We start from the raw sequence: 13,562 nt of genomic DNA, 5'->3' as shown, positions 1-13,562 counted from the left end.
TAAACCCAGACATCAAACCAAGAGACCAGAACCTATGCTGAACGATAGAGAATTGGTTGTTTTATAAAAGAATTTATAATTCATATTGGAAAGCAGGTAACTGGTAAAAACAGGAGGCTAGGGACCACATTAGTTTATATAAAATGAAGCTAATAATACCTGCATTATAGTGATGAAGATTAATGAACTGTATGTAAAATATCTAATATATACAGTGTCTGGTATATAGGCCATTAATAAATGGAAGCTGTTATCACTATTATTGAACAAAAACAGCTATATTGTTGCCTATTACTATAATAATAGAAAAGTTAGAAAACATTAGTAACAAAAATCATCCATGATCCAACAAACCACAAACATCTTACTGGATATATTTCTAGTCTTTCTAAGCTATCATTTTTTTCATCATTTTCTCTTGTTGAATATACAGATTGTTTCCAATTTTTTGCTGTTAAAAATATTCCTGTATGTAATCCTTCAGTTGCACTTCTTAATTTTCCCCTTAGAGTAGATGTCTATAAATTGGTGCAATCATTTTTATTTTTTTGAGACAGAGTCTCACTCTTGTCACCTAGGCTAGAGTCATGCAGGCTGGAGTGCAGTGGCTCAGTCATAGCTCACTGCAATCTCAAACTCCTGTGCTCAAATGATCCTCCTGCCTCAGCCTTCCGAGTAGTTGGGACTACAGGTGCGTGCTACCACACCTGGCTAATTTTTCTATTTTTAGTAGAGATGGGGTCTTGCTTTTACTCAGGCTGGTCTCAAACTCCTGAGCTCAAGCAATCCTCTCACCTCAGCCTCCCAGAGTGCTAGGATTACAGGCATGAGCCACAGTGCAGGCCACCATGCCTGGCTAGTGCAATCCTTTTTAATGACCATTCCTTGAAGGTAGAGGTAAGTGTGAATATCTTAGGTATGAGGTTATCTGATTCTTTTCTTTCTCTACCAAATATACTGTAACCCAAACTCTAAAATTCAAAAAGAAAAGAGATAATAAATATCAATCCTATATTGCAAATTATTGTAATCTATCCCTCATTCTAATGCGTATACCTGGCTTCCCTTTCCATGGTCATTTTCCTTAAAGATGAGGAATTAGTGAAGGAGGGAAAACGTGGTAGAATGTCTAGATTCCAATAAATCGTTCTGCCTGTGTTCCCATTAGGCTACATTTTTCTAAGCTTTATAAAACAAAATCAATTCTGTGTTCATCTTTTTTTTTTTTAATTTGCCTTTTTAAGTAGCTGAAGTTTATTTCAAAACCTTTAGCCTTCACTTTCTAGGAGATATGTTCTCTAATTGTTGCAGGATACTATATGTGCCCAGTAGATCAACCTTATTATTTTATTCAAATATTTATTGATACTTTATTTGTATGTTTCAGTTATTGAGGGGGCTATGTTAACATCCTATTAAGATAGATTTATCAAGTTTTCTTTTCAAATCTGACAATTTTGAATTAATATGTTCTGAGGTTATAGTATTAAGTACATATAAATTTAGAATTAATGTGTCCTGGTAACTTGAACTTTTTACCATTGTGTTGTGGCCTTCTTTAATAATACTTTTTGCATTTATATTGATTTTGTCTGATATTAATACAGCTATCTCAGTCTCAGCTTTCTTTTGGTTAATGTTAGCTAGATATCATCCTTTTACTTTTTAAAAAAAGTTATTCAGATAAAATACACATAATGTAAAATTCACCATCTTAACCTTTTTTTTTTTTTTTTTTTTTTAGACAGTTTTTCTCTGCCATCCAGACTGGAGTGCAGTGACATAATCACACAGCTTACTGCATCCTCCAATACCTTGGCTCAAGAGATCCTCCTGGCTCGGCCTCCCTATTAGTTAGGACTAGAGGCACGTACCAGCCCGCGCAGCTACTTTTTTTAGTTTTTGTAGAGATAGGATCTCGTGATTATGATCAGGCTGATCTTGAACTTCTGGCCTCAAGCGACCCTTCTGCCTTAGGCCCCCAAAGTGTTGGGAATACAGGTGTGAGCCACCACACCTGGCCCCTCTTAACCATTTTAAAGTGTACAATTCAGTGATTTTTAGTATTATACATTCTCAAAGTTGTACAACCATCTCCAAATAACTATCTAATTCATCCTTTTTTTTTTTTTGAGACAGAGTCTCGCTCTGTTGCCCAGGCTAGAGTGAGTGCCGTGGCATCAGCCTAGCTCACAGCAACCTCAAACTCCTGGGGTTAAACAATCCTACTGCCTCAGCCTCCCGAGTAGCTGGGACTACAGGTGTGAGCCACCATGCCCAGCTAATTTTTTCTATATATATTTTTTGCTGTCCATATAATTTCTTTCTATTTTTAGTAGAGACGGGGTCTCGCTCTTGCTGAGGCTGGTCTCGAACCCTGACCTTGAGCAATCCACCCGCCTCGGCCTCCCAGAGTGCTAGGATTACAGGCGTGAGCCACCGCGCCCAGCCCATCCTTTTACTTTTAATGATAGTTACTCTTTTTTAATAGGCTTGGTTCATTTATATGTGTTATGATTACCGACATATTTGGAATTATTTCTACCATATTATTTTATGCCCTTTGTGGTTGTTTTCCTATCTTTTTCATATGCTACCCTCCCCTTCTTCTCACTCTAACACATATACATACACCTTCCTGCTTTTTTTAAAAGAACTGATAGAGGATTTTTAAAAATTTCCATTTGAGTTGTTATTCATGTTTTTGTTGGTCTTATATTATTCTTTTAATGATTGCTGCTAAAAATTAAGCATGCCTACATAACTAAAAATCTTAAAATATACAATATCTTCACTATTTCTAGAACAATCCAGGGACCTTAAACACTATGATCCCTTTCATCTTGTATTATAGTCTTACCATGTTCATTTTTTATCTCTGAAATAATCGTATTGTTGTTTTACACAGTCTATTTTTTTTTTTTTTTTTTTGAGACAGAGTCTGACTCTGTTGCCCAGGCTAGAGTACCATGGCATCAGCCTAGCTGACAGCAACCTCAGACTCCTGGGCTCAAGCAATCCTCCTGCCTCAGCCTCCCGAGTAGTTGGGACTACAGGCATGTGCCACCATGCCCAGCTAATTTTTTCTATATATATTTTTAGCTGTCCAGATCATTTCTTTCTACTTTTAGTAGAGACAGGGTCTTGCTCTTGCTCAGGCTGGTCTCGAACTCCTGACCTTGAGCGATCCTCCCGCCTTGGCCTCCCAGAGTGCTAGGATTACAGGCGTGAGCCACTGCGCCCAACCTATATAGTCATTATTTAGATTCACTCATATGCTTACCTGTTTCTTTGCTTAACATTCCTTATTCAAATTACAACTTCTTCCAGAAGTTTATGCTTTAGAAATTTCTTTGGAAAATTCTGGTTTTGTTTTTATTTTACTTTTATTCTTGGATGTCAATTCAGAATTAATAGCTATTTCTCTTTGTTACTGGCGAAAGTCTGCTGTGAGCTTATTTTTTCTTTTTAGTTTTCTCTGATTGCTTTTAAGATTTCTCTTTGATTTTGGTGTTCTGCAGGTATGGACTTCTTGATCTCAATCTTACTTGGGAATATTGTGGTTCCTAAATCAAAGGATTCATGTCTTTCCTGAAGTTTTGAAAATACTCAGCCATTGTGTCTTTGAGTATAGCTTCTCTCTCATTCTCATCTTTCTGGAATTCCAATTAGATGAATGTTATTCCATCTCATTTGTCTCTCACAGGCGGTAACTACTCTTTTATATTTTCCATCTCTTTATATAGCAAAGCTGCCTTCTATAATTTCTTTAGCTCTCCATTCCAGTTCACTGATTCTTTCTTTAGCTATATTTAATCTGTTCTTTAGCCAGTCCACTATGTGTGGGTTCCTTTTGTTTTTGTTTCTGAGATGGAGTCTCGCTCTGTCATCAGGCTGAAGTGCGGTGACTCAGTCATAGTTGCCTGTAGCCTTGAACTCCTGGGCTCAAATGATCCTCCTGCCTCAGCACCCTGAGTGGCTGCGACTATGGGCATGCCCTGGCTGATTAAAAAACAAATTTTTTTTAGAGACAGGGTCTCACTGTGTTGCCCAGGCTGGTCTCAAACTCCTGGACTCAAGCAATCCTCCTACTTCAGCCTCCCAAGTCACTGGGATTACACCTTGTAGGCCCATTATGGTTTTTTTTTTTTTGAGACAGAGTCTCACTCTGTTGCCCTGGCTAGAGTGCCATGGCGACAGCCTAGCTCACAGCAACCTCAAACTCCTGGGCTCAAGCGACCCTACTGCCTCAGCCTCCCGAGTAGCTGGGAATACAGGAACGCGCCACCATGCCTAGCTAATTTTTTTCTATATATGTTTTTAGTTGTCCATATAATTTCTTTCTATTTTTCAGTAGAGACAGGGGTCTTGCTCTTGCTCAGGCTGGTCTCGAACTCCTGAGCTCAAACAATCCACCCACCTCAGCCTCCCAGAGTGCTAGGATTACAGGTGTGAGCCACTGCGCCCGGCCCCATTATGTTTTAATTTTAAATTTCTCTTTGATTCTTTCTCACATCAATCTAGTGAAGTAGTCTCTTGTTCCTTCCTTATGATTTTAGTTCTCTTGTTTGTATAAAGCATACTTATTTTATATTCTGAATCTGATAATTCCATTATCCAAAGTCTTATGGAGCTAATACTGCTCTTTATTATTTCCACCAACTTTTACTCATTGTGGCTTGTTTTCTGAAGTATTTGGTAATTTTTATTATAAGCTCATAATTTGTCACTGATCTTAATCTTTAGGAATTTTGAGGGGCCTGTGTTTAGGGTACAATCTTCCACAGAAGATTTACATTTACTTCTGTCAATTGTCCCAGGTGCTACCAAACTGGAAGCACTTTAATATTTCAGTTTGGAGTTTTCTGGACCATGCAGATAATGATTTTGAATTTTCATAGATTTTTACCACTTTAGATGAGACTCGATCCAAATGGGTTATTTTGCCAGCATGTTTTTTTTTTCTAGCCCACTCTTTAACTCAGAGTATAGCCCTTCATGGATTTATGCAAGGGATCTGAATTTCAGCTCTTTAACTTTGACTTTTCTTTATTTTAAACTCTTATGTTTAAAAGGATATTTGTTATAAGTTGTTTAGCATTTTTAGTTGTTTGAGAGTTTTCCAGATTATCTAGTGAGTAATATTGCCAGAGGCAGGTGTCCAGGTATATGTGTATGTATGTGTGTGTGCCTGTGTGTGGCTGAGTGAGTGAAAATGTGTGCACAAGATTAAATTGTTCATTGTATCTTGACATTACATTGAAATCTAGAAAGTGTATAAATGAAAACAATTTTACTTAGATTTATAAATGTTATACTTCATCATTTTTATGACTATCATTTATGTTAAATTATTTTGCAGTACAGTAATAATATGCAAATGATAACATGTGCCAACTAAAATTATTTATTTCATATGATTGATTAATGTTGAATAATTTACCTTTACCTTCATAGTTTGTGTAAAAATTGAAAGTGCAGGTCTCTAGCAGACTACTTGGCCTTAAATCCCAAATTTTCCAGTTATTGACTATGTGGCAATAATCAAATTAGTTAACTTCTCTGTGCCTAGATTTTCTCATCTGTGAAGTGAGATAAGAGTTCTTATCTCATATAGTGGTTGTGATGTATAAAGAGACAAGTAGTCACACAGGGAGTGGTACATCATTATTGTTTAATAAATGTTAGCAACTTTTTTGTTATTCTTAAATTTTTTCCTGGCCTAGTCTTCGTATGTGTTGAAAAATATATATATATGAGATTATCATTTTATATAATATTGGTTCGAGAGGTTATGCTAAAATTAAGAGAAGCAAAGCTCCAGTAAATTTTAACAAGCATCTTGTTTAAAATTTCAAATAATTTTCCTTTGCTTTCCTATGCTTTCCTTTCCTCTGCTTCTCACCCCACTAGTCCCATCTCTCCACAGATTTCAACTATGTTAGCTGCTGCTTCAGACATTTACACATTTCCCTATTTCTAAGTAATATATGTACCTACTATCTGTTAACATTATTGGTTTTCAGTCATGGTAGATGAGGATTTAACTCTCTTGTCCTAACGTCTGCTCTGCTTTCTCTTTCCCCAGTTCTTTCAGTGTAATCATGTTATGATTCTTGGTTTAATCAGTATTCAGTGTTTGCATTGTCTTACCTATGCAGTTATTATTCACTGCTGAGCATGCCTTCCTTACCTTTTTTCCCTCTTGCTTAATAATTGCTTTTTTTTTTTTAAAGTGCTTAATTTTCTTTGTATCTTTTGGATAATTCTTCTCATAACTTCCAGAATCTCTCAGTATAGTTTTCTCCAAGGTTAATTATTAATGCGTCATCCACCTTATCAGCTTTAGTCCCCCTCATTGCTCTCGTACCCTAAGGTCTCTATTCTTTTTATCTTTGAAGTGGTTTTCTGAAGTCCTGCTGTACAGTTCTCATATTAAATTTCCTTTTGTGGCCATCTTTGATATTCCATTTGCCTTTCTTCTAAGTGGGAGCCATGTTGATTTCCTTCCTTCTCTTGGTGGCATACATCTTCCACTAATTTCATTAGGTTAAAAAGATGGTACAGTAACAGAGGGAGTGTGATGATGGCAGCCCTCACAGACTGTCTGAGTCTTTTTTGAATTTGAATGGGTTACCCTTTCTATGTGGTATATAGCTATCACCCTAGAAATTTCTTTCCCTTCTCTCTTATATTAGATCTCCTGTGTTAAGTATTCCATGACTTTTTGTTCCTTAATTTACTCCTTCATTTTGGTAGAGAATATCTTTCAGTACCTTCCTGAGAAAGATTGCATAGTAGGTAAAGTTTTTGAGTTCATACACTTAAAGCATCCTCATTTTTGTGTCATTCTGGCTTGCAAGTTAGACTGGGATGCATTGTGAGGGCATTGTTCCATTGCCTGCTTGATTCCAACATTGCTGATGAAGTATCTAAGACATTCAGATTACTGGTCCTTTATATGTTACCTAGGTTTTGCTCTTCTGTGGAAGCTTGTTGGATCCTTTCTCTCTCTCAGTGTTCTGAAATTTCCCATGCTTTGGTGGGGGTTTGTTTTCATTCATTGTGCTGGATATATGCACTAGGCCCTTTTAGTCTGGAAATTGAGGTCCTTTGGTTCTAAGAAACTTTCTGGAATTATTTTGTTGATTATTTTCTCCTCTCTATTTTTTCTATTCTCTCTTTTCAGAGTTCCTATTTCTCAAGTATTGAATTTCTTATACTGAACTTTCCTATCTTTTCTCCCCTGTTTTCCATTTTTTAAAATCTCTTTGTTTTACTTTCTGGAAGATTCCCTGATCATCTTCTAAGCTTTGATTTCTAAGAATCTTTTTTCTTTGTATTTTCCATTTTTACAACATCTCTTGTTTTCCCATGGGGGCAATATTTTATCTTTCTAACCTTTCTCCTTACATAGTTTCTGCTTATTCCATGTTGCTTTTTTTCTAGATCTTATCTTCCATCTTAACAGCTTACCTCATATATCTGATAATCCTTGGTTATCTGTTCCTTAAGAAGAGGTTGGGACTAAAAACCTGATTGGAATCTCTGAACCTGTAAGTAAGGCTTATTAATTTTGAGCTTCACTGTAGGGTGGCCTATGTGGGCTTTTTGTTGGGGAAACACCTGGTGTTAGTACTTTTATGTGTTTCCTGGTGGGGTGGTCAGAGTTCCCAAGGAGTCCTCTTCTAGTCCTCTGCCTGGAGGGTAGTCTTCTGGGAGCCAAGTGTGAGGAGAGGCCTGGGTTGAGAGAGGAAGTCCTCAGTATGCAGCATAACATATACATGATATGTTGCTAGTGTACACTGGCCCTCAGCAATGTCGAATCCCCACTTGAAAGGTCCTCTTCCTTTGCCTTCTCCTGAGAGATTAAACTTTCAGGCTCCTTCTAGGATGGGGAAGAGCAGTTGCCTATTGGAATGGAATTAGAGAAGGAATCTGGAGCTTTAACCATTTCTCAAACAGTCTCATATAATTCTTATTTTAGCTACCTCCTCCCTTTCCCCCCTGTTCCAAAGGTATCTGGTGCTGTTATTTCCAAGCCCTTTGAAGACTTGACAGTATAGATCAGGCTGGTTCTTCATTTTTTCCACTGATGGCTTATGCCTTTGATCTGCTTAGTCCATTATCATTTGTCCATCTGCTTTCCTGCTTCCAAAATGTTGCTGTTTTCACCTCTCCTGTTTTCCTCATCCTGTGTGTTTGTATCTTTTATAAATAAATCTCTTGACTAAATTAGATGCGAATGTTCTTTTTTTTTTTTTTTGGGACAGAGTTTTACTCTGTTGCCCGGGCTAGAGTGAGTGCCGTGGCGTCAGCCTAGCTCACAGCAACCTCAAACTCCTGGGCTTCAGCCATCCTACTGCCTCAGCCTCCTGAGTAGCTGGGACTAACAGGCATGCGCAACCATGCCCGGCTAATTTTTTCTATATATATATTTTAGTTGGCCAGATAATTTCTTTCTATTTTTAGTAGAGATGGGGTCTCGCTCTTGCTCAGGCTGGTCTTGAACTCCTGAGCTCAAGCGATCCACCCCGCCTCGGCCTCCCATTGTGCTAGGATTACAGGCATGAGCCACCACACCCAGCCCGAATGTTCTTTTTGATATCTTAACTTGGAAGTCTCAATTTTTTAAATGTCAGCTCATGATGTATTTTTTGAGTTATGAGTGATATTTGCTCATTTATAGTTTGGAAAACAGGAAAGATATAAAATAGTTAACATCACTGTAGTCCTACCATATAGAGATAACTACTGTTAACATTTTTATATACTTCCAGTCTGTTTTCTATGTTTGTGTATTTTTACATACACATTCACATTTTTTCATAATTAGAATCATACTATATATTTTTAGTTTGTTTCCTGCTTTCTTCACCTAATAAACCATTTTCCCATGTCAGAACATAATCTTTGAAAACATTTCTAATGGGTCTGTAACATAACTGTTGTTTGATTTATCTATCTATGAGCAATTTTTCATGTCAAAACATAATCTTTGAAAACAAAATTTCTAATGGGTTTATAATATGCCTTTCATATGACTTTATCATGATTTAATGATTGTCCTATTGATAAAGCTTTATATTTCTTCCAGTTTTTCTCCCAATCTAAATTAGTCTGTACTGTATGCCTTATATAGTCTGGGAATATCTGTCTCGTTCCCGATTCTATCTTCAGTGCTTAACCCAGTGTCTTACGTGGAGTGGTGGTTCAGGGAATGCTTTGTTAAGAGAATGAATAGTTTTGGACAAAAGTCTGACTGTTTCTTTAAGTTAGAATCTACGAAAGGGTATTACTAAGTTAAAAGGTATAAACTTTTTGAAGGTTCTCCATAATTTATTTTCCATTTGTTCTTTGATTCAGAATAAGAAACAAGGATGTAAAAATGAGGAGGTGCTTGCTGTACTAGGCCATGAACTGGGGCATTGGAAGTTGGGACACACAGTCAAAAATATCGTTATTAGCCAGGTAAGTTTGGAGTGACAATTATTATTATTATTGTTTTAAGAGATGAGGTCTTGCTCTGTTGCCCGGGCTGGAGTGCAGTGGCGTGATTATAGCTCACTGCAGCCTCAAACGCCTGGACTCAAGTGATCCTCCTGCCTCAGCCTCCCAAATAGCTGGGACTATAGGTGCGTGCCACCATACCTGGCTAATTTTTAAATTTTTTGTAGAGATGAGGTCTTGAACTCTTAAGCTCAAGCAATCCTCCCCGCCTTGGCCTCCCAAAGTGCTGGGGTACAGGCATGAAGTTCTTTTTTTATGGCATGGTAGTCAAATTGGAAGTATGGTGGGCATGAGAAGTCATATATTAGAGAGGTTAAGACAGACTCCATAGCCAGGCTACCTGGCTTCGCATCACAGCTCCCTGACCTTGTTCTGTGTGACCTCCGGCAAGTTCCTCACTGAATAATAATATCTCATGGGACTGATGAAGAATTAAATGAGTTAATGCATGCAAAGAGCTTGGAGTAGTACCTGAAATGTGGTAAGTGCTATATAAATGTTTATTGTTACCACCATCATCATCATCACCTCCAGAGTCACTCAGATACAATAGCTATAAAGATCAAAAGGAGCAAGCCTAGATAACTTGGACATTAAAATACTTTTTAAAAAACTTTTTTCTGAATTAAAAGTAATTATATATTCATTGAAAATTATAGAAAATATAAAGAAGAAAACAATTCCAGTAACATTCTTCCTCTGGGTATTAATACCTCTAAACCAACAGATTTTCAGTCTGTGGGTGAAATAACACTATATCTTGTTGATTGGTTGAGCATATGTGGCCTTAACTGAGTCTTAAGTGAGTCTTCACACCTTTCCAAAGGCCAGCTGGTTCTGGGTGATGGATTATGTGGGAAGGCTTGTGAACCCCTGTGGGCACTTTCCTGTCATCTTACATCTTTAGTCATAAAAGTGAGTTTCTTGGCTTGAAGCTATTTTGTATGGATATGTGGCAGTAAGATATTAAATAAGTCAAAATCCAAGTTCAAATTGAATCTTCACTCTATTAAGGAAAATCACTGCCCCTTTCACAAAGGAAGGGTTCCAATGGAATCAGCCTGCCATGATAGGCTGGTCCCTGAGATGTGGGACCTCATCAGGGCTGGTTGCCTCTTCTGACAGATTGGGTGCTCGGCAGGAGCCAGTTGTGGGGATGTCTGTGTTGCTGACTAATGTATTAACTCCATCTCTGTAATCTTGGCCACTCTGTTCATGAGCCCTTGACCAAGTTACAGAGCAGCAGTGGAGAAGGGCTAGCTGACCTCCTGGCTGACCTCCACAGAGCAACTGCCTTCCCACTTCATCATCAAGAGCCTCCTCTATCATGGGACTCTTAAAATCAAACTCTCAGCTAATTTTGGAAGTTTTCCATACACCTCTTCTCCAAATCTCCCTGATTATCCAGCCAAACCATTATTTGCTCACTGCCAACGAATTAGTATTAATATATACATATCCTTGCCTCAGGCCCTCTCCCCTCCCAGGCTGAGTGGACAGTGAGATATACCACTTAAAGTTCCTCTCATTAAGTGTATTCCCCTTCCCCACTGCCTTCCAAGACCATCCCTGAGTGGCACTGCAATGGCGCAGCAATTTGCTTTCAGCTGGTGCCAGTATTAAGTTATTTGTAAAATAGGCTCTAATTTTTTTCCTCCTCAATTAAATGATTATAGGGAACTCCCATGAGTAAGAGTTGATTGTGGGTTGGCAGAGTGTCATACTAGAATATGAGCCACTGGCTTATTTAACTTCTGCCTTCATGACTTGCTTCATTTCCACTCCTGTATGTACCGTGTGTATTTGATGATGGAGTGCTTCTAGGCATACCAGTTTCCTGGCTAGGCAGATCAACATAGCATCCAATTTAGGAGGAATGGCTTGGGTTGCAGGATCATGGTATCCCATGACCAGGAATTCAGTCTCTAGTAGGGCCTAGTAGCAAACCACAAGTTACTTTTCAAAAAGACAACTGTTACATGATAAAAATGGATGCATAGATTATAAGTCTAGAAGTCTTCATTGTGAGTTTTCTGTCGGAGCTTGTCATACTGGATCCACTGAGTTATGAGGGTGAGGGGCAGAGCCGCTTGCACTTTGTCCTGGAGCAGCTGGCAAGCCCGCTTATGCTCTGAGCCCCATTCTAAGCTGGCACCTGGTAAATGGTTTGGAGCAACAGACTTAAATACGGTATATGTGGCCTCCAAGGTCCTAATCTACTAAGGGAAAAGGATGGTATTTGTTCTCCAACTTTCCTCCAAGGGGTTGTATTTTGGTATAGGTTTTTGATTTTTTTTTTCCCTCTCTCATTTGTTGATAAAAATAGATCTGCCTTTTTCTTTGACATATCTAGAAAGGTCAGCTCCAGTGGTCCTAAAGAGAATTCAAGGGAAGGCTGTTGCTTTGGAGCTTTCGTATCAAGGTTAAGTGGGAGGCCTTGTATCTGGTTACAGTCTTATAAAACAAAGCCAGAATCCATTCTAGCACTTTACCTTTTTATCCCATTGCTACTAACTACTTCAAACCCTCAATTATAAGAGGCTCAACTCAAGCCTACCCCTATGGAAGATGATATAGCTTATACATGTGGGGAAATTTTATTTTGCTTTTGAGAATAAAACTGTAAAACTACTTAAATTGCTTTTTTTGTGACCACACTAACACCTTTCTTAAAATCACACGATTTCTTTTACGTTTTTGCGTACTACTGATCCCACAGTAAAATCAGCATAGTAATAACTTAGACATTTCATGTTCTTTTTTTTTTTTTTTGAGGAGAAGAAAAGAGGAGTTTATGAATTTGATGGCAAAGAAGAGGTTGGCAGACTCCTATCTCAGTGTACTAACATCCTCATGTCCTTCTTTCTAGATGAATTCTTTCCTGTGTTTTTTCTTGTTTGCTGTATTAATTGGTCGAAAGGAGCTTTTTGCTGCATTTGGTTTTTATGACAGCCAACCCACTCTCATTGGACTACTGATCATCTTCCAGTTTATTTTCTTACCGTACAATGAGGTAATGTATGATCTTTAAAATTATCTCACATATGCCGTTCCCTGCTTCAAATCTATAACCCTTTGGATAGTCAAAATAAAGAAATAAACAAAACTGTATAGTTTAAACAAGTAGATGAAACAAAGTCTTTTGGTTTAGTGGCCAGTATGAGAAAGTAGCAGAAAAATCTAAGCCCACATAAGTAAATGCTTGCATACTGTTAGGGAAAAATAAGTAGAGAATTAGGCTTTCGTGGTAAAGACCTTAATATAAAATATACTTCACAACTTGTTAGATGGAGATTAACTATTGGAATGCTATGTCCTAGGTACCGTATTCACCAATGCTTGGGTGAAAATCTGCGAGGGGACACAATAAATACTAACTGAGTGTATGTATGGCTTGATAAGGGACGCTGAATGACAATGGTCCTCTGATTGTGTTCCATGACCACCTGCCCCAAAATAGCCTTGGGGCCCCATCCAGGACCCATGAAATCAATATTGGGTATTTTATAGTAAATGACGTTTAAGAACCACTGCTCTGTGATAGCTCAGTAGGAGTATCCCAGAGTGTGACAAGACATAGGTGAATGAGATTATATAATAAACCTCACTATGACAACACTTCATGATGTTCAGTAAGGTTTCCAATTTAAGCTAAGAAATAATATTGGGGATCTTGAGGTATCTCCATTCAGAAGGATTCCTTCTTGGGACAGATTGTAGAGTTAAGATTTTAAGACAAGCTAAATGAATCCTATTTCTCCATTTTAAAAAGTGTGTGTGGTGGGGGCATCATGAAAGAAAAATGGAGGGGAATAGGTCATATTTGTATGGCACTGTCATTATAAACTAAATAAATTTCGCAGAGTACTGACATATATTATCTTGCAATTCAGGAATTCCTTAAGGATACTGAGCTATGTATACTAAATGATACCAAGCTGCTCTGCTTTTTAAGCAGTTGCGCTATTTATTTTTTTATCCAACTAATTTTTTGTTTCTTCCCTCACTGTCAGGCTGATAATCCTTACTATTAGTATGAATCCTGTTCTGTT

At 37.9% G+C, this 13,562-nt stretch overlaps 1 protein-coding gene across 1 annotated transcript in view; it reads left to right on the top strand.

The window, feature by feature from the left end:
• The window catches only part of ZMPSTE24 (zinc metallopeptidase STE24), a 48,573-nt gene that overhangs the window by 31,136 nt on the left and 3,875 nt on the right, over nt 1-13,562 (top strand). Inside the window, exons 8-9 of the mRNA XM_045548143.1 lie at nt 9,367-9,471; nt 12,380-12,523. Of these exons, the coding sequence (XP_045404099.1) occupies nt 9,367-9,471; nt 12,380-12,523 (249 nt within the window). The remainder of the gene's footprint in view (nt 1-9,366; nt 9,472-12,379; nt 12,524-13,562) is intronic.

The sequence above is a fragment of the Lemur catta genome, chromosome 3 (genome assembly GCF_020740605.2).
Source record: "Lemur catta isolate mLemCat1 chromosome 3, mLemCat1.pri, whole genome shotgun sequence".
In the NCBI taxonomy this organism is placed as follows: Eukaryota; Metazoa; Chordata; class Mammalia; order Primates; family Lemuridae; genus Lemur; species Lemur catta.
Note: the sequence above shows the minus strand (reverse complement) of the source record. Positions and strands in the feature narration are given on the sequence as shown.